Below are 19,829 nucleotides of genomic sequence, written 5' to 3'. Positions count from 1 at the left end.
TTGGTAAATCAGGTTGGACTTGTGAACTTGAAGGTCTTCTCAAACAATTGTGATTCCCATATCCCCTATCGTGAGTCAAACCTCCTTCTTATCTCTGATTCTTAGGCAGCAAAGGACGTAGGACACAGGGATGTGCTGTAGAAATCAATGTGACTGCCAAAGCATTCTCCATTGGGTGGTGCCACAGAGTGCTGGAAGCCCCCATATTCCCATACTGTGGCAGCAAGATGAGGGGGCAGGGGATGATTTGGTGATGTTTGCCCATGGAGGGTGGATCACGGGACCCTCCACCTGCCCGAGGACACCCATCTCGTACAAGGTAATTGAAGTGCAAGCACTCAGATGGCCAGCACAGGCAGTGCCCTAGTTTTCTGCAGAGCAAAGCCCCATTTCCCACCTCCACAGCCCTTCTTACTGGAAAATATCTCCCTCTTGCCCAGATGCACCCAGCAGACCCTGCCCACCCATGGATATGGGCAGTATCTTCTTCCTGTTTCCCACCCTATGTGTGGTGATGCAGAGCCCTTCACTCCATCTCTGCCTTACTCTGTGTCCCCAACCACCTGTTCCCTCATGGGGAGCCCTTCCTGGACAGATCCTGTGCTGCCACTACACTCGTGCTTCCACAAGCCCTGGGCAGCCCACCTCCTTTAAGATGGACAGTGGCCCAAAGCCCTTAACTCCAAAGAGGGACATTTCCAGAAGTGACAGCTGTCACTTGAGGGGATATCTGTCAGCGGCTATGGTTGGGAGCAGTCTCTTCTGATGCTCATGGATGAGGAGTGGGAGCCCGTGGGAAGGGGCTGCCCTACATGGCTGTCAGTGTGCATCGGAACCTGTTGTGGTCACAGAGTCAGCAGCCTTGCTGTTCTCAGATATGGTTTTATTGAGGGGGAAGGCAGCAGAGGGGCCACTGCCAGGATCCAGGCACGAGGTCAGGCCAGCACCTCACCAGGCCACAACGTTCCCTTCCCAGTCCAGGAAGGTCCCGCTGTCCTTCTCGGAGAGCTTGGAGAGCACCTTCAGCATCCCTCCTATGCTGGCATCCACCGTCAGTGGGGCCTGCAGGGCAGAGGCAGAAACACAGGCGTGTGGCCCAAGGGCTGCCCAGGCTGTGGCCTGGAGCCTGGCTGCAGGAAGGCAGCGGCTGGGCCGAGGGGGAAGCAGAGCCCTGGGAGGAGGCTGAGAGCTGGGAAGGCGGGCGGTGGGGCTGCCAGGAGCCAGGGCTGGCGCTGCGCAGGGGTCCCAGGGCAGGGAGAGCTGCCATGGTGCTGACGGAGCAGCCCCCTGAGGGGGTCTTGGGGCAGGGCTCTGGGAGACAGCGGCCTCCCATGGGAAACCAGCACGGGCTGTGGATGGGGACAGCGTGGGAAGCTCCTACCGTGGCTCCGCCTGCGCTCCCCATGTCTGTTTGCACCCATCCGGGATGAAGAGCAACACAGAGGATGCCGTGTTCTCGGTACCCCATGGACTGGCACCTGGTGAGCATATTCAGAGCAGCCTGGGGGAGACAGCACAGGGATTGTGTGGGGATGAGAAGGTGCAGCATGGGGACACGTGCAGATCCCACGGCTGGGGGATCTGTCCCAGCATGGTTCTCTGCGGTGGGGCCTGGGACCAGTAACAGGAATGTGATGTGAGAGGAAGCCAGTGACTGATTAAAGCTCTGTCACAGTGGATAAAGGTGCAAGAGACTGACAGAGATGATACTGGAGTGATTATGCAGTCATTTGCTGAGAAGTTTGGACTCATATACAACACATACCTTGCTGCACCGGTAAGAGACGCATTGTGCAGCATCCCATAAATACACTTCTTTGATTGAACCTGCAATGCTGGACATGTTGATGATGGCTGCCTTGCTGCAGCTCATCCCTGAGCCCGGGCTCCCCTGGGCTGCTTTCTTCAGCAGGGGCAGGAACGCCTGTGGGGAAGGGGATGGAGAAGCATTCAGAGGAGGCTCACTGGAAGAGCATATTTCCTTTCATAGTAGTTGGTGCATCAGAACCAGAGAATCAGAGAACGGTTGTTATTGGCAGAGATCTCTGTAGATCACCATTGTGCAGCCACTCCTCCTCAAGAAGAGCCAACAAGACCCTATTGCCCAAGACCTTGTTGAGGGGACTTTTCAGAATCTCAATGAGGGACACTGGACAACCTCTGTGATCAGTCCATGGCAACTCCCAGCCACCCACCAGTGCTGAACAAAGTCAGAGAGCAAATTCTTGTTCTGGCTCAAATCATGATATTCTGCTTTCTGGCATGGGATTGCACACCTGCACTGTTATCATTTCGCAATAAGAGACTCCAGGCTGCAAAGTGCCAAGGTCTTCAGCTTGCTGCCTGATCTCAGTCAAGCCTGAAAAAACGTCCTTCAGACAGCAAGAGACCTGATTGGGTCTTAAAGAACACTGGTCTTGACACAAGGGCAAGGACTCAGAAGGCAGAGAGTGGAGGAGGGTCCCTTCTTTCCTCCATCAAAGATCTCAGGGATGCAGTACACGGATGTTTCTGGAGCTGTGGGTGAGAACTCACCTGGCTCAGCAATAGAGGTGCAACAGTATTGGTGGTGTACACCTCGGACATGTCCTTCAGTGTTTCATTATCAAGAGAATTTATTTTTGCAATCCCAGCATTGTTGATGAGGAGGTTCAGCCCCGAGCCCTTGAGGCGCTCCCCGACGCTGGCTGCGGCCGCCTTGATGCTGGCGGGATCGGTGACTTCTGCAGAGGCGAGGTGGGGAGGTGAGTGCCCGCTGCCCTCGGTGTCTGCCAGCAGCACAGTGCTGGGACAGAGCCCTGCACCAGGGATGTGGGAGGACGCGGTGCCGGCAGAGCAGGGAGCCCAGGGAGGCAGCCTTGAGGTGCAGCTGTGTCACCTACCGAGCGGGACAACGACCAGGTTGGGGTGCTTGGCGGCCAATTTCTGCAGCTCCTGCAGTAAAAGGCGGCTGCTGTGAGCCTCGTGTCACACTCTGATCTGCCCAGCCAACGCCAGCCCTTTGCCTCCAGCCCTGGGGCACACGGTGCCAGGCAGTTGTAGCAGCTCCCTGCCCGACGCCAGGAGCCCCGGGCAGCCCATGCACAGCTCATCCCATGGCCATCACACTCTGCCTCTCGTGTCCCTGGGGCCGGGGCTGCAGCTCCGTGGTGGAGACCTTCACACATCCCCACTCCTGCAGCAGCCCTGCTGTCCCCCACCTCAGCTGCATCCCAGCCCAGCCTCACCTGTGCTCGCTGTCCCTTGGGGTCCCGACAAGTTGCAAAGACCCACTCAGGTGGGTTTGGCAATGCCAGCAGGTGCTGCACAAACCCCAGGCCGATTCCCCGGTTGGCCCCAGTCACCAGAGCGGAGCGGACACGCAGCTCTCCCATGTTGCTTCTCCTTCTTCTGCTCCAGCTCACGTTGTTTGTTCAGTGCCCAAATGCTTCTTATAGTATACTGGACTTCCACCCCACCCACACAGGGCTTGCGCAAACCCTTGGATCACTGTATTATCTCTCCAGCCCTTTGTAATGACAGGGACACAGCTCCTGGCTGGGAGCCAGCTTTACAAAGGGCAAATACAACTTTGCTTTTTAAGGCAAACTGCTGGTTAGGTGTTTGGATGGTGAGTGTGTATCTGGACAAATAGCACCTGGTCCAGACCCTTTTTCCTGTCCCACACAGGATATGGAGAAAGAGAGGCAGCCATAAAGAATGTACAGAAACATAAACATAAAATGTGGCCTTAAAATGTGCAGGGAAGTGTTCATGTGGACCCAACGTATTTAATTATGCAGATGGGTGAAGGCAAGTGAGAGTGAGAGAAGTTAGTTAGAGTATGCTTCATGGAGCACCTTGGTAATTGGAAACTAAGGCAAACGGGGAAGCCAGGAACACGAATACACCATGGCACAGAATGGAGAAAGCAACCATGGACACCATGACAAGAGACATGCCTTCCTGTGGCACTGCTTGGTGGGAAAGCAGAGGTGCCATTTTCAGCAGAGTCTATGGCAGGGTCTGTAGTGCAAGGATCCTTGTGGTTCTCAGGAGGTGCGGCAGTGAGACTGGCAAATGCTGGAAGAGTCTTTACATCTCTTCGAAAGACCTTCAGAGTAGAGAAGGCAGGAATCCAGCAGGACGCTGATCAGGCTGAGAGAAAAGAAGGACGTGTATGGACCATGGAAACGGGACATGTCGCCTGAGGAAAACACCAGAATGCTGTCTGACATGCGATGTTGAGCACTCAGAATACAAGTGAGGGCCATGCCCATGTTTTCTTCAGGGCAAAGCCCCATTTCCCACCTCCCCAGCCTTTCTGGCTGAAAATCGTTCCCCTTTGGCCCACATGCACCCAGCAGCGTGCAGGGCTTTTTGGTGGCGCTGGGCAGCCTGTCACAGGAGACCTCAGATGCCACCTCAACTGGGAGAGGAACTGAGTGCCCAGGTGCTGCCAGCTCAGCCGCCCCTTGTCACCTCTGACTGCCAATGGACACGAGCAGCAGCATCATCCCATTCTCTGCTCCATTTGTGGCTGTGCAGTATCCTGTACTACAGCTCTGTCTCAATCTGTGCCCCAACTACATGAGCCCCTGTGGGGAACACTTCATGGAGATATACTGCACACCCAATTCACCCTTGATGTTCCCAGCCCTAGGCATCCCACCTCAGAGATGGGTGGTGGCCCCAATCACTTTCCCTCCCGCAGTGTACGATTCCAGAATTGACAGCTTTACTGTTCTCAGACATGGGTTTATTGAGGATGTAGCAGAGGTTGGGCAGCAGCAGAGGGGCCACTGCCAGGATCCAGGCACGAGGTCAGGCCAGCACCTCACCAGGCCACAACGTTCCCTTCCCAGTCCAGGAAGGTCCCGCTGTCCTTCTCGGAGAGCTTGGAGAGCACCTTCAGCATCCCTCCTACGCTGGCATCCACCGTCAGCGGGGGCTGCAGGGCAGAGGCAGAAACACAGGCGTGTGGCCCAAGGGCTGCCCAGGCTGTGGCCTGGAGCCTGGCTGCAGGAAGGCAGCGGCTGGGCCGAGGGGGAAGCAGAGCCCTGGGAGGAGGCTGAGAGCTGGGAAGGCGGGCGGTGGGGCTGCCAGGAGCCAGGGCTGGCGCTGCGCAGGGGTCCCAGGGCAGGGAGAGCTGCCATGGTGCTGACGGAGCAGCCCCCTGAGGGGGTCTTGGGGCAGGGCTCTGGGAGACAGCGGCCTCCCATGGGAAACCAGCACGGGCTGTGGATGGGGACAGCGTGGGAAGCTCCTACCGTGTATCCAGCTGTGACCCCCATGTCTGTTTGCACCCATCCGGGATGAAAAGCAATGCAGAGGATGCCGTGTTCTCGGTACCCCATGGACTGGCACCTGGTGAGCATGTTCTGAGCAGCCTGGGGGAGACAGCACAGGGATCAGGTGGGCACTGGGACAAAGTGCTGCGAGTGAGGTGTAGGGACTGTCAGATCTGATACTGGAAGACTCATTAAGTCATTGGCCAAGAGGAGGAGGTTGGCTTAGCCTCAACATGGCACATACCTTGCTGCAGCGATAACAGACAGCTTGTATGGCTTCCCATAAATACATTTCTTTGATAGATCCTCCAATGCTGGAAATGTTGACAATGGCTGCCTTGCTGCAGCTCATCCCCGAGCCTGGGCTCCCTTGGGCTGCCTTCTTCAGCAGCGGCAGGAATGCCTGTGGGGAGGGGAAGGAGAAGCATGCACAGAGGGAACTTATTGGAAGGGCATGTTTCTTTCTGTAGTAGGTCATATCAGAGCAACAGAATCAGTCAACAGCTGTTATTGGCAGCTATCTCTGTAGATCTGGTGCAACATCGCCTACTGTATGGGAACTGCTGAATCATGGCCTGAACCTCTGATTGATCACCTGAGGCGAGCAATGAGTCTGCCCTGGGAGCAGGGGTGAAGGTAGTTCACCTGTGCTACTGGAAGGAGTGGAGCCTGGCTGCACCTCTCCTAGACCCAATTATGATCTGACTACCAGTGGGGAAGAACCCCTTCCTGAAGATCATCCTTTTGGAGTTTTACAGCAAGCCCAGGACAAGGGTATGCACTCTATCAACTGAGCCATTTTGTACAATAACCTGCTTAGCCAAACTCTGGTATATTTCATAATTATGACATCTGTATATTCATTGCTTGTACACCTACCCAAGCAGAGTCACCAAAAGACCATGTCCAGGTGACTTCTGAGCATCTCCAAGGAGGGACAGTGGACAGTATCAGCAATCAGCCACAGAAAGCACTCGGTCACCCACCAGTACTCAAAACAAAGGCAGAGTGCAAATTCTTGTTCCCCTGGCTCAGATCATGATACTCTGCTCCCTGGCATGGGCCTGTACCTCTGTACTCTTATCTTATCTTGTGGCCCCAAGCTCCAAAGTGCCAAATTCTTCAGCCTGCTTCCTGGTCCCAACCCGGAATGGCACTGTGCGCTCAGCCCCTTCTGCACTGACTTGAATACCTACTTCTGACAGCAAGAGACCAGAGTGGGACTTGAAGTGTGAAGGATCTGACAGCAGGGTAAGAAGGCAGCAAGAGAGTGTGTAGGAGGGCCCTGTGCCATGGGCCCCATCCTTCCTCCATTGAGGACCAGAGAGATGCAATGCAGGGACGTTCCTGGAGCTGTGGGTGAGCACATTACCTGGCCCAGCAGCAGAGGTGCAATGGTGTTGGTGGTGTACACCTCAGACATGTCCTTCAGTGTTTCATTGTCAAGCCTGTTTGCCCTTACAATCCCCGCGTTGTTGATGAGGAGGTTCAGCCCCGAGCCCTTGAGGCGCTCCCCGACGCTGGCTGCGGCCGCCTTGATGCTGGCGGGATCGGTGACTTCTGCAGAGGCGAGGTGGGGAGGTGAGTGCCCGCTGCCCTCGGTGTCTGCCAGCAGCACAGTGCTGGGACAGAGCCCTGCACCAGGGATGTGGGAGGACGCGGTGCCGGCAGAGCAGGGAGCCCAGGGAGGCAGCCTTGAGGTGCAGCTGTGTCACCTACCGAGCGGGACAACGACCAGGTTGGGGTGCTTGGCGGCCAATTTCTGCAGCTCCTGCAGTAAAAGGCGGCTGCTGTGAGCCTCGTGTCACACTCTTGTCAGCATGGCTGACACTTTGTTCCGAACCCTGGGGCACACGGTGCCAAACAATGGCAGAAGCTCCTTGCCCAACCCCAGGGAGCCCTGGGCACTGCACACAGCTCATCCCATTGCCATCCCTCCCCAGCTCTCATGCGCCCAGGGCCGAGGGCTGCAGCTCCCTCATCCATCTCATAATCCTTCACACATCCCCACTCCTGCAGCAGCCCTGCTGTCCCCCACCTCAGCTGCATCCCAGCCCAGCCTCACCTGTGCTCGCTGTCCCTTGGGGTCCCGACAAGTTGCAAAGACCCACTCAGGTGGGTTTGGCAATGCCAGCAGGTGCTGCACAAACCCCAGGCCGATTCCCCGGTTGGCCCCAGTCACCAGAACGGAGCGGACACGCAGCTCTCCCATGTTGCTTCTCCTGCTTCTCCTCTCGTATATGTTGTTTGTTGGGTGCCCAAATGCTTCTTATAGCATGCTGAACTTCCACCCCACCCATGAGGGCTTGTACAGACCTGTGTTCTCTGTATAATCTCTCCAGCTCTTTGAAATGACATGGAGACAATTCCTGGCTGGGAGCCAGCCTTACTAAGAGCAAAAATGACTTTGCTTTTTAAGGCAAACTGCTGGTTAGGTGTTTGGATGGTGAGTGTGTATCTGGACAAATAGCACCTGGTCCAGACCCTTTTTCCTGTCCCACACAGGATATGGAGAAAGAGAGGCAGCCATAAAGAATGTACAGAAACATAAACAAAATGTGGCCTTAAAATGTGCAGGGAAGTGTTCATGTGAACCCAATTTATTTAATTATGCAGATGGGTGAAGGCAAGTGAGAATTAGAGAAGTTAGAGTATGCTTCATGGAGCACCTTGGTAATTGGAAACTAAGGCAAACGGGGAAGCCAGGAACACGAATACACCATGGCACAGAATGGAGAAAGCAACCATGGACACCATGACACGAGACATGCCTTCCTGTGGCACTGCTTGGTGGGCCAGTGAGAAAGCAGAGGTGCCATTTTCAGCAGTCTATGGCAGGGTCTGTAGTGCAAGGATCCTTGTGGTTCTCAAGAGGTACGGCAGTGAGACTGGCAAATGCTGGAAGAGTCTTTACATCTCTTCGAAAGACCTTGAGGTAATCAAGAATGCAAGTAGTGTTCACCTCTCTACTCCCATTCGGCAGCTGGGACTTGGAAAGAAGGAGCAGAATGGGTCAGGTAAGTGACTGGCTGCGTGGATGGTCTCCTGGTCATTGCTTTGGATTGTATGATCATGAGAGGCCTTTGAGAGTCATGGTTTGTGCGCAGCAGGTGGAACAGAACTGAGCACATGGAGCTGAGGTGTTCTGGGAAGCAAGCTGTCTGGATTGACTGCCCAATATTTAAACTGCATTTGATGGGGGTAGGGGATGGACTTGTATGCAACAGAAAAGGCCCAGGAAATGCTGTCATTATAGGACAAGCGGGGAAAAATCCTCTGATTCGTCTCACAGGATCTTGTGAGCACTGTTCCTAGAAGGTAATGTTCCAATAGCCTGTCTAAAGTGCCTTCACACCTCTGAAGCATGCAGCCTTGGTGATAAGCAGGAGAACTTGGAAGCCATGATGCAATTAGAAAAGTATAACCCAGCTGTGGTCACAGATGTGGTATGAATCACATGGCTGGAGCACAACGACTGAGGGCTACAAGTTTTTCAGAAGAGATAGGCAGGAGAAAAAGGTGAGGGAATTGCCCTCTGTGTTAGTGGGTTGATAGCGTGTGAAGAGCTGCCTCTGAGGAACAGCCACCATCAAGTTGTGAGCTTGTGGGTGAAAAACAGGGACCAGAAAATAAAGGACATCTAGTGGTCAGGATCTACTACAAATTGACTGACTGGGGCAAGCTGGTGGAGGATTTCAGCCACTCAGACATCTGCTGGTAGAGCAACAGGGCAGGATACCAAAAATCCCAAAGACTCCTGGAGTGTGTTGAGGGTACCTTCCTGGCCCAGGTCTTAGGCAAACCAACCAGAGGAGAACCATTTCGGGATGTGGTTGTCACCAACACACAGGAGCTCATTAAGGTGGTTAAGATGGGAGCTGCTCTGGGCTGTAGTGGCCATGCTTCCTGCGAGAGTTTGTGATCTAGAGGAGGATGGGCCTCGCAGAAAGCAGAGTCAGGACCCTGAACGTCATGAGAGCAAAGTTTGGGCTATTTAAAGAATTACTGGGTGAGATCCCATAGGATGATGACCTTACAGGCAAAAGAGTGGCTGAAAACTGGCAAGTCTTCAGGACCAATTTCCAAAGAGCAGAAGAGCTCTCTGTTCCCCAGCGCAGGAAAACAAGCAGAGGAAGGAGAAAACCAGCAGGGTGGGGCAAGGACTTGCTGATCAGACTGAGAGAAAAGGATGTGTATGGATGTATAATCAATGAAAATTATATAAAGGAATATTATATAATTTAATAATATTAAGATGTTATAATAATGAAATAAGCAAGAGAGTTAGGCACAGCGAGACAAAGAGAATAAATAGGATGCTTACCCGTGTTGTGGGCTCGCTCAGGAAACTCCAGTGGAGTGGATCTTCCGAAGAGAGAGAGATCCTTCCCCACTGGTAGTCAGCTCTTGAATGGGTCTAGGAGAGGTGCAGCCAGGCTCCACCCCTTCCTGCAGCACAGGTGAATTGCTTTCACCTGTGCTCCCAGGGCTGACTCATTGCTCGCCTCAGGTGACTAATCAGAGGTTCAGGCCGTGACTCAGCAGTTCCCATAGAATGGACCATGGAAATGGGACGAGGAAAATACCGGGATGCTGTCTGACATGCGATGTTGAGCACTCAGAATACAAGTGAGGGCCATGCCCACGTTTTCTTCAGGGCAAAGCCCCATTTCCCACTTCCCCAGCCTTTCTGGCTGAAAATCGTTCCCCTTTGGCCCACATGCACCCAGCAGCATGCAGGGCTTTTTGGTGGCGCTGGGCAGCCTGTCACAGGAGACCTCAGATGCCACCCTCAACTGGGAGAGGAACCGAGTGCCCAGGTGCTGCCAGCTCAGCCGCCTCTCGTCACCTCTGACTGCCAATGGACACGAGCAGCAGCAGCATCCCATTCTCTGCTCCATTTGTGGCTGTGCCGTGTCCTGTAAGCTAACTCCAACTCACTCTATGACCCCAAACACCTGGCCGCATGGGGAACACATCCTGGAGAGATGCGATTTACCCCGTTTGCCCTTCATGTTCCCTGACCCGGGCATCACAACACCTCAGAGATGGGTGGTGGCCCCAGTCACTTTCCATCCCGCAGGGAACATTTCCAGCAGTGATAGCTGACTCTTATTGGGACTCCTGAAAGTGACTGTGGTTGGGAGCAGAGGATGCTGATGCACAAAGATGAGGAGTAGAACACCCATGGGAAGAGGCTGCCCTACATGGGCTGCAAGCATGGAGCGATAGAGCCTGTTGTGGATAGAGATGGAGCCAAGAGCATTGCTGTTCTCAGACATGGGTTTATTGAGGATGTAGCAGAGGTCGGGCAGCAGCAGAGGGGCCACTGCCAGGATCCAGGCACGAGGTCAGGCCAGCACCTCACCAGGCCACAACGTTCCCTTCCCAGTCCAGGAAGGTCCCGCTGTCCTTCTCGGAGAGCTTGGAGAGCACCTTCAGCATCCCTCCTACGCTGTCATCCACCGTCAGCGGGGGCTGCAGGGCAGAGGCAGAAACACAGGCGTGTGGCCCAAGGGCTGCCCAGGCTGTGGCCTGGAGCCTGGCTGCAGGAAGGCAGCGGCTGGGCCGAGGGGGAAGCAGAGCCCTGGGAGGAGGCTGAGAGCTGGGAAGGCGGGCGGTGGGGCTGCCAGGAGCCAGGGCTGGCGCTGCGCAGGGGTCCCAGGGCAGGGAGAGCTGCCATGGTGCTGACGGAGCAGCCCCCTGAGGGGGTCTTGGGGCAGGGCTCTGGGAGACAGCGGCCTCCCATGGGAAACCAGCACGGGCTGTGGATGGACCCAACGTGGGGAAGCTCCTACCGTGGCTCCAGCCGCATTCCCCATGTCTGTTTGCACCCATCCGGGATGGAAAGCAACACAGAGGATGCCGTGTTCTCGGTACCCCATGGACTGGCACCTGGTGAGCATGTTCTGAGCAGCCTGGGGGAGACAGCACAGGGATCAGGTGTGAACTGGGCAATGTGCTGTGAGAGAGGTGTAAGAACAGTCAGGAGCTGAGCCACAGCAGAGAGATGCTGACATGGTCAGAGATGATGTACTCGAAGGGTCCTGAAGTCATTTACACAGAGGAGAATGATCACAGCACATACCTTGCTGCAGCGATAACAGACAGCTTGTATGGCTTCCCATAAATACACTTCTTTGATTGAACCCCCGATGCTGGAAATGTTGACAATGGCTGCCTTGCTGCAGCTCATCCCCGAGCCTGGGCTCCCCTGGGCTGCCTTCTTCAGTAATGGAAGGAATGCCTGTGGGGAAGGGAAGGAGAAGCAAGCACAGAAGAGACTCATTGGAAGGGCATATTTCCTTCCCTTGTAGGTCATATCAGAGCAGCAGAATCAGAGAAGAGTTGTTATTGGCAGATATCTCTGTAGATCATCTGGTGCAAACTCAGCTACCCAAGCAGAATCACCAAGAGCCCATTGCCCAACTCCGTGTCCAGGTGACTTCTGAACATCTTCAAGGAGGGACAGTGGACAATATCAGCAATCAGCCCGTGTCGGCACTCAGTGACCCATCAGTGCTCAAAACAAAGGCAGAGTGCAAATTCTTGTTCCCCTGGCTCAGATCATGATACTCTGCTCTCTGGCATGGGCCTGTACCTCTGTAATCTTATCTTGTGGCCCCAGGCTCCAAAGTGCCAAATTCTTCAGCCTGCCTCCTGGTCCCAACCCGGAATGGCACTGTGCGCTCAGCCCCTTCTGCACTGACTTGAATACCTACTTCTGACAGCAAGAGACCAGAGTGGGACTTGAAGTGTGAAGGATCTGACAGCAGGGTAAGAAGGCAGCAAGAGAGAGTGTAGGAGGGCCCTGTGCCATGGGCCCCATCCTTCCTCCATTGAGGACCAGAGGGATGCAATGCAGGGACGTTCCAGGAGCTGTGGGTGAGCGCATTACCTGGCCCAGCAGCAGAGGTGCAATGGTGTTGGTGGTGTACACCTCAGACATGTCCTTCAGTGTTTCATTGTCAAGTGTGTTTGCCCTTACAATCCCCGCGTTGTTGATGAGGAGGTTCAGCCCCGAGCCCTTGAGGCGCTCCCCGACGCTGGCTGCGGCCGCCTTGATGCTGGCGGGATCGGTGACTTCTGCAGAGGCGAGGTGGGGAGGTGAGTGCCCGCTGCCCTCGGTGTCTGCCAGCAGCACAGTGCTGGGACAGAGCCCTGCACCAGGGATGTGGGAGGACGCGGTGCCGGCAGAGCAGGGAGCCCAGGGAGGCAGCCTTGAGGTGCAGCTGTGTCACCTACCGAGCGGGACAACGACCAGGTTGGGGTGCTTGGCGGCCAATTTCTGCAGCTCCTGCAGTAAAAGGCGGCTGCTGTGAGCCTCGTGTCACACTCTGATCTGCCCAGCCAACGCCAGCCCTTTGCCTCCGGCCCTGGGGCACACGGTGCCAGGCAGGAGTAGCAGCTCCCTGCCCGACGCCAGGAGCCCCGGGCAGCCCATGCACAGCTCATCCCATGGCCATCACACTCTGCCTCTCGTGTCCCTGGGGCCGGGGCTGCAGCTCCGTGGTGGAGACCTTCACACATCCCCACTCCTGCAGCAGCCCTGCTGTCCCCCACCTCAGCTGCATCCCAGCCCAGCCTCACCTGTGCTCGCTGTCCCTTGGGGTCCCGACAAGTTGCAAAGACCCACTCAGGTGGGTTTGGCAATGCCAGCAGGTGCTGCACAAACCCCAGGCCGATTCCCCGGTTGGCCCCAGTCACCAGAACGGAGCGGACACGCAGCTCTCCCATGTTGCTTCTCCTGCTTCTGCTCCAGCTCGCATTGTTTGTTCGGTGCCCGAATGCTTCTTATAGCATGCTGAACTTCCACCCCACCCACACAGGGCTTGCGCAAACCCTTGGCTGAGGGTACAATTTATCTTGCTCTTTGAACAGTCCAGCATGAAGCTGCCGGCTGGGAGCCAGCTTTACTAAAGGACAAAAGTCTCTTTGCTTTTTAATTCCAAACTGTCTGGTGATGCCTGACCCCCTAAATCAATTGCCAGCAGCAGCCCTGGCCTGGAGAAGCTGTGCTGTGTGAGGAGAGTGGAAGCAGCAAGTGGGAAGGACACACGATGCCCCGTGGCTCTGCAGGACTTCCACTGAGCTGCTCCACCAGCATCACAAGCCAGAAGGGCTTTGCGCATCGTAGCCATGCATAGAGCAGTCTGAGATGATCTCATTTTCCTTTCCCTGCGTGTCTCGACATACTGTTGCTCAGATGGCCACAAGTTGGTGTTTTCTGCTCTCCTTTCATCCAAGCAAATGTCCCACCATTGACATTTCCCTTGGCAGACTCATGCCATGGAGAGAGGGTTGTCAAATATTGGAACAGGCTGACCAGGAAAGTAGTGGATCACTGAGACATTGAAGTGATGTGTGAATGGGACACTTGGGGACACACTTTAGTGATGGGATTCGGTAAATCAGGTTGGACTTGTGAACTTGAAGGTCAAAACCTTCCATACCCTGAGTCAAAACTGCAGCCTGGTTGGGCCTCTCAGCTCTCTGTGCCCACCCTGCGCCACAGTGGTCATTCAGGTCCTTGTCCCCTTCAGCAGACACACATGATGGTGGAGCACAGTGCGCAGGACGTCCCTGTGGCTCTGGGCAGCCTCTTGAAGGAGACATCCAAAGAAACCTCTGGCATGTTCCTCGACTGGGAAGGCAAGTGTTTGTCCAGGTGGCACCAGCTGAGCCCCCATGTCACCTGCTCCCACCCAGGGACATAGGCAGCACTCCCCATTCCCAACCCCAGCATGCAGCTCCCTGCACCCCAACTCTGCCTGCAGTGGCTGCTCTCTGCTTTGTGTCCCTGACTGCCTGGGCCCAGGTGAGGCAGCCATGTTGGACGAATCTTGGCCCTTCCAGCACTGGGCAGCCCATTACTTGGAGACAGTATGATCCCAAATTCCCTTCACTCCCTGAAGGGGAATTTCCAGATTGACATCTGTCACTTGTGGGGAAAATTGGCAGTAGCTGTGGTTGGGAGCAGAGGATGCTGATGCACACAAATGTGGAGTGGAACACGCCTGGGAAGCTGCTGCTCTCCATGTGATTCCACAGAGCTTATTGTGGCCTGTGATGGAGCCAAGAGCATTGCTGTTCTCAGACATGGGTTTATTGAGGATGTAGCAGAGGTCGGGCAGCAGCAGAGGGGCCGCTGCCAGCATCCAGGCACGAGGTCAGGCCAGCACCTCACCAGGCCACAACGTTCCCTTCCCAGTCCAGGAAGGTCCCGCTGTCCTTCTCGGAGAGCTTGGAGAGCACCTTCATCATCCCTCCTACGCTGGCATCCACCGTCAGCGGGGGCTGCAGGGCAGAGGCAGAAACACAGGCGTGTGGCCCAAGGGCTGCCCAGGCTGTGGCCTGGAGCCTGGCTGCAGGAAGGCAGCGGCTGGGCCGAGGGGGAAGCAGAGCCCTGGGAGGAGGCTGAGAGCTGGGAAGGCGGGCGGTGGGGCTGCCAGGAGCCAGGGCTGGCGCTGCGCAGGGGTCCCAGGGCAGGGAGAGCTGCCATGGTGCTGACGGAGCAGCCCCCTGAGGGGGTCTTGGGGCAGGGCTCTGGGAGACAGCGGCCTCCCATGGGAAACCAGCACGGGCTGTGGATGGACCCAACGTGGGGAAGCTCCTACCTTGGCTCCTCCTTCACTTCCCAAGTCCGTTTGCACCCATCCGGGATGGAGAGCAACAGTGAAGATGCCGTGTTCCCGGTACCCCATGGACTGGCACCTGGTGAGCATGTTCAGAGCAGCCTGTGGGAAACCAACATAGGGATCAGGTGGAGACTGGGGCAATGTGCTGTGAGTGAAGTGTAGGGACTGTCAGGAGTCAGCCACAGCAGAGAGATTCAGAGTCTGTCAAAGATGATACAAGAGGTGTCATGATGTCCCTGGCAGACAGAAGAAGGAATGACTGAGGCTCAACATGGCACATACCTTGCTACAGCGATAACAGGCAGCTTGAATGCCTTCCCATAAATACACTTCTTTGATTGAACCCCCATTACTGGAAATGTTGACAATGGCTGCCTTGCTGCAGCTCATCCCCAAGCCCGGGCTCCCCTGGGCTGCCTTCTTCAGCAGGGGCAGGAATGCCTGTGGGGAAGGGAAGGAGAAGCATGCACAGAGGAATTTATTGGGAGGGCACGTTTCCTTCCATAGCAGGTCATATTAGAGCAGCAGAATCAGAGAAGAGTTGTTGTTGGCAGCTATCTCTGAAGATCATCTGGTGCAACCCTCCCTACCCAAGCAGAGTCACCAAGAGCCCATTGCCCAGGACAACTCCGTGTCCAGGTGACTTCTGAGCATCTCCAAGGAGGACACTGGACAGAAAGCACTTGGCCACCCAACAGAACAAAGGCAGAATGTGAATATTTGTTCCCCTGGCTCAGATTATGATACTCTGCTCCCTGGCATGGGCTCACACCTCTGCATGGTTACCATGTCACATTGAGAGGCCTCATTCTCCAAAGTGCCATATTCTTCAGTCTACTGGCATGTCTCAGTCAGGAAAGGGCATTGTGTGCTCAGCCTTTCCAGGGCTGATTTGAGCACCTACTTTGGACAGCAAGAGACCTTGAAGTGAGAAGGATCTGACAGCAGGGCAGGAAGGCAGCAGGCAGAGAGTAGAGGAGAGCCCTGTGCCACAGGCCCCATCCTTCCTCCATTGAGGACCAGAGGGATGCAATACAGGGACGTTCCTGGAGCTGTGGGTGAGCACATTACCTGGCCCAGCAGCAGAGGTGCAATGGTGTTGGTGGTGTACACCTCAGACATGTCCTTCAGTGTTTCATTGTCAAGCCTGTTTGCCCTTACAATCCCCGCGTTGTTGATGAGGAGGTTCAGCCCCGAGCCCTTGAGGCGCTCCCCGACGCTGGCTGCGGCCGCCTTGATGCTGGCGGGATCGGTGACTTCTGCAGAGGCGAGGTGGGGAGGTGAGTGCCCGCTGCCCTCAGTGTCTGCCAGCAGCACAGTGCTGGGACAGAGCCCTGCACCAGGGATGTGGGAGGACGCGGTGCCGGCAGAGCAGGGAGCCCAGGGAGGCAGCCTTGAGGTGCAGCTGTGTCACCTACCGAGCGGGACAACGACCAGGTTGGGGTGCTTGGCGGCCAATTTCTGCAGCTCCTGCAAGAGAAGGGACTACATGGGCACAAAGGGGCAGAAGGAACAAGGAATCTCTTGGCCTTCTCCTGAATCATCGAATCATAGAATCTCAAGTTTGGAAATGACCTACAAGATCATCTAGTCCAACTGTCCTCCCATCACCATTGCCACCACAAGCACTAAACCAGATCTCGCAGCTCCTCGTCCAGACGCCTCTTGAACGCTGCCAGGGACGGCGACTCCACCACCTCCCTGGGCAGCCATTCCAGTGCCTGACCACTCTCAGAGAAAAAGTTTTTCCTTATGTCTAACCTAAAGCTCCTCTGGCATCCTCCCATGCTAAGTGCCCTGCTTGGGCTGCCTGGCTGCTTGGGCTGTCCCACTCCCTATGAATGTGTCTCTGCACATCCTGTGCACTTCACGTGGCACACAATGCACTCTTCCCAGCGAGGCAAAACCCAGCCCTTTGCCTGCAGCCCTGGGGCACACAGTGCCGGGCAATAGTAGCAGCTCCCAAGCCCAAGGAACCCTGGGCACCCCATGCTTATGGCCATCCCACTGCAGCTCTCCTGTGCCTGAGGTCTGGGGCTGCAGCTCGGTGGTGGAGACCTTCACACATCCCCACTCCTGCAGCAGCCCTGCTGTCCCCCACCTCAGCTGCATCCCAGCCCAGCCTCACCTGTGCTCGCTGTCCCTTGGGGTCCCGGCAGCCTGCAAAGACCCACTCAGGTGGGTTTGGCAATGCCAGCAGGTGCTGCACAAACCCCAGGCCGATTCCCCGGTTGGCCCCAGTCACCAGAGCGGAGCGGACACGCAGCTCTCCCATGTTGCTTCTCCTGCCTCTGCTCCAGCTCACGTTGTTTGTTCGGTGCCCGAATGCTTCTTATAGCATGCTGAACTTCCACCCCACCCACACAGGGCTTGCGCAAAACCTTGGTTCTGGGTACAATCTCACCTGCTCTGAACTGTCCAGGTAAAAGCTCATGGCTGGAAGCCAGCTTTACTAAAGGACAAAAATCTCTTTGCTTTTTTAATTCCAAACTGGCTGTCTGATGGTTCCTGACCCCCTAAGTCGATTGCCAGCAGCAGCCCAGTCCAGAAGAAGTTGTGGTGTGTGAGGAGAGTGGAAGCAGCAAGTGGGAAGGACACACGATGCCCTGTGGCTCTGCAGGACTTCCACTGAGCTGCTCCATCAGCATCACAAGCCAGAAGGGCTTTGCGCATCGTAGCCATGCATAGAGCAGTCTGAGGTGATCTCATTTTCCTTTCCCTGCATGTCTCAGTCAGACTGTTGCTCAGATGGCCACAAACTGATGTTCTGTGCTCTCCTTTGTTCCAAGCAAATGCCCCATCCCCAATGCTTCCGTTGGCAGAGTTGTTCTTCCGAGCACTGAGTCCAAAGCCACAGCACAGGCTGATGGGCAGATGAGCTGTCATTGTGGGATGAAGTCACTGTACATGGGGTGAAGTCACTGTACGGTGCAGACGTGTTGGCTTCTGCCATTGTGTTGTCTTGGCAGTGGTGTTAAGCAGAGCATCTTCCCTGCAGCCAGGCTGCCAGAACTACTCCAAAGCCCTGCTGTGCCCAGGCGTACATCCTGGTGACCCCTGTGCACGTCAGGCCAGTCTTAAGATCACTGTGGAGCCACCAGAGCTGGTCGTCCTGCCTGCCTCACTCCTCTCCCACTACCATTTGCCAGCGCCCACATTTGGGCACTGTCCTGAGGCAATATGGCCCGGCTCCATGAAAAATTGTGTCTTCTGCTCCTTGCCTGCTGTCACCAGGCTCTCCCTGTGCCTGCCTTGGGCTATCACAGTACTTCTTAATCCAGAACAGGACAGATCAGTGGGTTTTGTCATATCAACGTGCTCCTCATCTAGATGTGGATCCCACTGCTGATAAATACCTCACTGGTGGTGATCAGTTTGTGGCCAGAGCTGTTAGAAATAATTTTACATAAAACATTTTAAAACTTCTGCTGTCGTGGCCTTGAAACACCATTTCCATGCACACGGCTGTGAGAGAGCTGAATTTTGGACACCCTGCCACCACATCTCAGTAGGAGACACAGCCCAGCTCAGATGTCAGAAGTGCACACAAATCAGCCTCCTGTGTGGCACAGGACTGGCATGCAATGTTTGCCATCAGGCCATACCCAAAGATTCCGCTTCTGGACCTGGGGGGAAAATTTCCCTGCTGACTTGTTTGTTCAGTTCTGCTGCTGCCGTTCACCAGACTTTGCACACAGGTACAATATCATCATGTTAAGCACTCCCCTTTCATTCACTTAGGTGGACATTGTGACCTGGACAACACATTTACCCTTTCCTTTCTGCTGTCTGTTGCTTTTATTTCATGACACGTCCTCCTCGTGGCCCCACACAACTTTCTGCACCATCATGCTATGGTCTGTTCCTGCTGTGCTAGCCAACTGAGGCCATGCTTTCAGCTCCGTGGTGCAGCATCGCTCTGTGCTCATCACCACTTTGAACCCCTGAGTCTTCCAGCTGTCTCTCCCCACGAGTTCTGTCTGAGGCTGATCTCTCCCTGGGTGCTGTTCATTCCCTCTGCCTCAGCACACCTCCCAAACTGCAGGACTGCCTTTCTACACCCAGATAATTCTTTCCCATGGCCTTTTCCTCTAATTTCACTATCTTTCCATGGCCAGAGGTAGCAGATATATGCCATTTGCAGTCGAATGCACTGCCCTTTCACAGAATAGTCTTCCATGGTTTTCTTTTTCTACATCATCACCCACAGTGCGATAGAGAAGTTCAGGGTGCCTCAGAACCAGATAAAACCAAAAGCAGCTCTTTCATCTCTCCTGTTTCTGCTGTGTCATGTTGGCTTTGAACCTTTCCATTGTTTGAGAGCTGTAATGGTATACTGTTGACTTTGCTCTGGGGCCTCATGCTGGACCATAAAATCCTAAACAAGCATGCCTTTAGCAGGGTCATAGTCCAGCCTGGCATGAACACACCCAGAAGAGAACAGTCAGCCTTGCTGGGTGGCAATGGAGTTTTGTCACAGGTGCTGCTGTCCCCAAGGCTCGGCTGGAGAAGGGTGAGACGTTCTTGCACAGTCTGAGCTTGAAGGTGAACAAAAGCAGTATTTTTCATTGTGGTGAAAGGCCCACTGGTGTATTCTGTCCCACAGGCCCTCTGGCCGCCGTATTTCACATAGAGATGCTTTCTGTCTTAGCGCGCTGCAAGGAGTTGGGGCATGACTGCACCTTCCAAGCTCTCAGCAGCCGAATGCTCAGTGTTCACACTCATCTAGATATGTGCACAGAAGGCAATTAGTGCACAAAAGTCACGACAGAAATCTTGGGAAATATCCTTTTGTTTGTCAGGCTGAGGAGCAGGGGCACGGCACAGTGATCTTTATTATGTTTACTCCACTGTGACAGCAATAGTAAAGGTGCTGCTTTTCATCAAGGCTATTGGCTTTGCAATGCCGACCTCTGCCCAA

At 55.0% G+C, this 19,829-nt stretch overlaps 4 protein-coding genes across 4 annotated transcripts; all 4 read right to left on the bottom strand.

Moving 5' to 3' along the window:
- Window positions 1-862: 862 nt before the first annotated feature.
- Window positions 863-3,389, bottom strand: LOC149916112 (uncharacterized). The gene is made up of 6 exons (XM_090149804.1): window positions 3,228-3,389; window positions 2,883-2,934; window positions 2,536-2,723; window positions 1,766-1,924; window positions 1,382-1,501; window positions 863-1,062 (listed from the first exon to the last, which is right to left on the bottom strand). The coding sequence occupies exons 1-6, from the start codon at window positions 3,372-3,374 to the stop codon at window positions 949-951; spliced, it is 780 nt and encodes a 259-aa protein (XP_090005930.1). The 5' UTR covers window positions 3,375-3,389; the 3' UTR covers window positions 863-948.
- A 1,320-nt stretch (window positions 3,390-4,709) lies between these two features.
- On the bottom strand, window positions 4,710-7,494 carry LOC116243832 (uncharacterized). Its single transcript, XM_090149803.1, has 6 exons — window positions 7,336-7,494; window positions 6,990-7,041; window positions 6,643-6,830; window positions 5,515-5,673; window positions 5,250-5,369; window positions 4,710-4,930 (listed from the first exon to the last, which is right to left on the bottom strand). Exons 1-6 carry the CDS (start codon window positions 7,480-7,482, stop codon window positions 4,817-4,819), a joined length of 780 nt encoding a protein of 259 aa, XP_090005929.1. The 5' UTR covers window positions 7,483-7,494; the 3' UTR covers window positions 4,710-4,816.
- Window positions 7,495-10,539: 3,045 nt separating this feature from the next.
- On the bottom strand, window positions 10,540-13,060 carry LOC116243831 (uncharacterized). Its single transcript, XM_090149801.1, has 6 exons — window positions 12,861-13,060; window positions 12,516-12,567; window positions 12,169-12,356; window positions 11,359-11,517; window positions 11,069-11,188; window positions 10,540-10,748 (listed from the first exon to the last, which is right to left on the bottom strand). The coding sequence occupies exons 1-6, from the start codon at window positions 13,005-13,007 to the stop codon at window positions 10,635-10,637; spliced, it is 780 nt and encodes a 259-aa protein (XP_090005927.1). The 5' UTR covers window positions 13,008-13,060; the 3' UTR covers window positions 10,540-10,634.
- A 1,293-nt stretch (window positions 13,061-14,353) lies between these two features.
- Window positions 14,354-17,350, bottom strand: LOC116243864 (uncharacterized). Its single transcript, XM_090149802.1, has 6 exons — window positions 17,037-17,350; window positions 16,327-16,378; window positions 15,980-16,167; window positions 15,191-15,349; window positions 14,888-15,007; window positions 14,354-14,567 (listed from the first exon to the last, which is right to left on the bottom strand). The coding sequence occupies exons 1-6, from the start codon at window positions 17,181-17,183 to the stop codon at window positions 14,454-14,456; spliced, it is 780 nt and encodes a 259-aa protein (XP_090005928.1). The 5' UTR covers window positions 17,184-17,350; the 3' UTR covers window positions 14,354-14,453.
- Between the last annotated feature and the right edge of the window lie 2,479 nt (window positions 17,351-19,829).

This window comes from Phasianus colchicus, chromosome 13 (genome assembly GCF_987193195.1).
Source record: "Phasianus colchicus chromosome 13, bPhaCol1.hap1.1, whole genome shotgun sequence".
Lineage (NCBI taxonomy): Eukaryota > Metazoa > Chordata > Aves > Galliformes > Phasianidae > Phasianus > Phasianus colchicus.
Note: the sequence above shows the minus strand (reverse complement) of the source record. Positions and strands in the feature narration are given on the sequence as shown.

Coding starts and splice junctions, on each gene's coding strand:
- LOC116243831 (XM_090149801.1), bottom strand. CDS start 13,007: ATGGGAGAGCTGCGTGTCCGCTCCGTTCTGGTGACTGGGGCCAACCGG. Junction 12,357..12,515: donor CCTGGTCGTTGTCCCGCTCG/GTAGGTGACACA, acceptor TCGCCTCTGCAG/AAGTCACCGATCCCGCCAGC. Junction 10,749..11,068: donor GGAATGCGGCTGGAGCCACG/GTAGGAGCTTCC, acceptor TCTGCCCTGCAG/CCCCCGCTGACGGTGGATGA.
- LOC116243832 (XM_090149803.1), bottom strand. CDS start 7,482: ATGGGAGAGCTGCGTGTCCGCTCCGTTCTGGTGACTGGGGCCAACCGG. Junction 6,831..6,989: donor CCTGGTCGTTGTCCCGCTCG/GTAGGTGACACA, acceptor TCGCCTCTGCAG/AAGTCACCGATCCCGCCAGC. Junction 5,674..6,642: donor CACCTCTGCTGCTGGGCCAG/GTAATGTGCTCA, acceptor CCCTCCCCACAG/GCATTCCTGCCGCTGCTGAA.
- LOC149916112 (XM_090149804.1), bottom strand. CDS start 3,374: ATGGGAGAGCTGCGTGTCCGCTCCGCTCTGGTGACTGGGGCCAACCGG. Junction 2,724..2,882: donor CCTGGTCGTTGTCCCGCTCG/GTAGGTGACACA, acceptor TCGCCTCTGCAG/AAGTCACCGATCCCGCCAGC. Junction 1,925..2,535: donor CACCTCTATTGCTGAGCCAG/GTGAGTTCTCAC, acceptor CCTTCCCCACAG/GCGTTCCTGCCCCTGCTGAA.
- LOC116243864 (XM_090149802.1), bottom strand. CDS start 17,183: ATGGGAGAGCTGCGTGTCCGCTCCGCTCTGGTGACTGGGGCCAACCGG. Junction 15,350..15,979: donor CACCTCTGCTGCTGGGCCAG/GTAATGTGCTCA, acceptor CCTTCCCCACAG/GCATTCCTGCCCCTGCTGAA. Junction 15,008..15,190: donor CCTGTTATCGCTGTAGCAAG/GTATGTGCCATG, acceptor GGTTTCCCACAG/GCTGCTCTGAACATGCTCAC.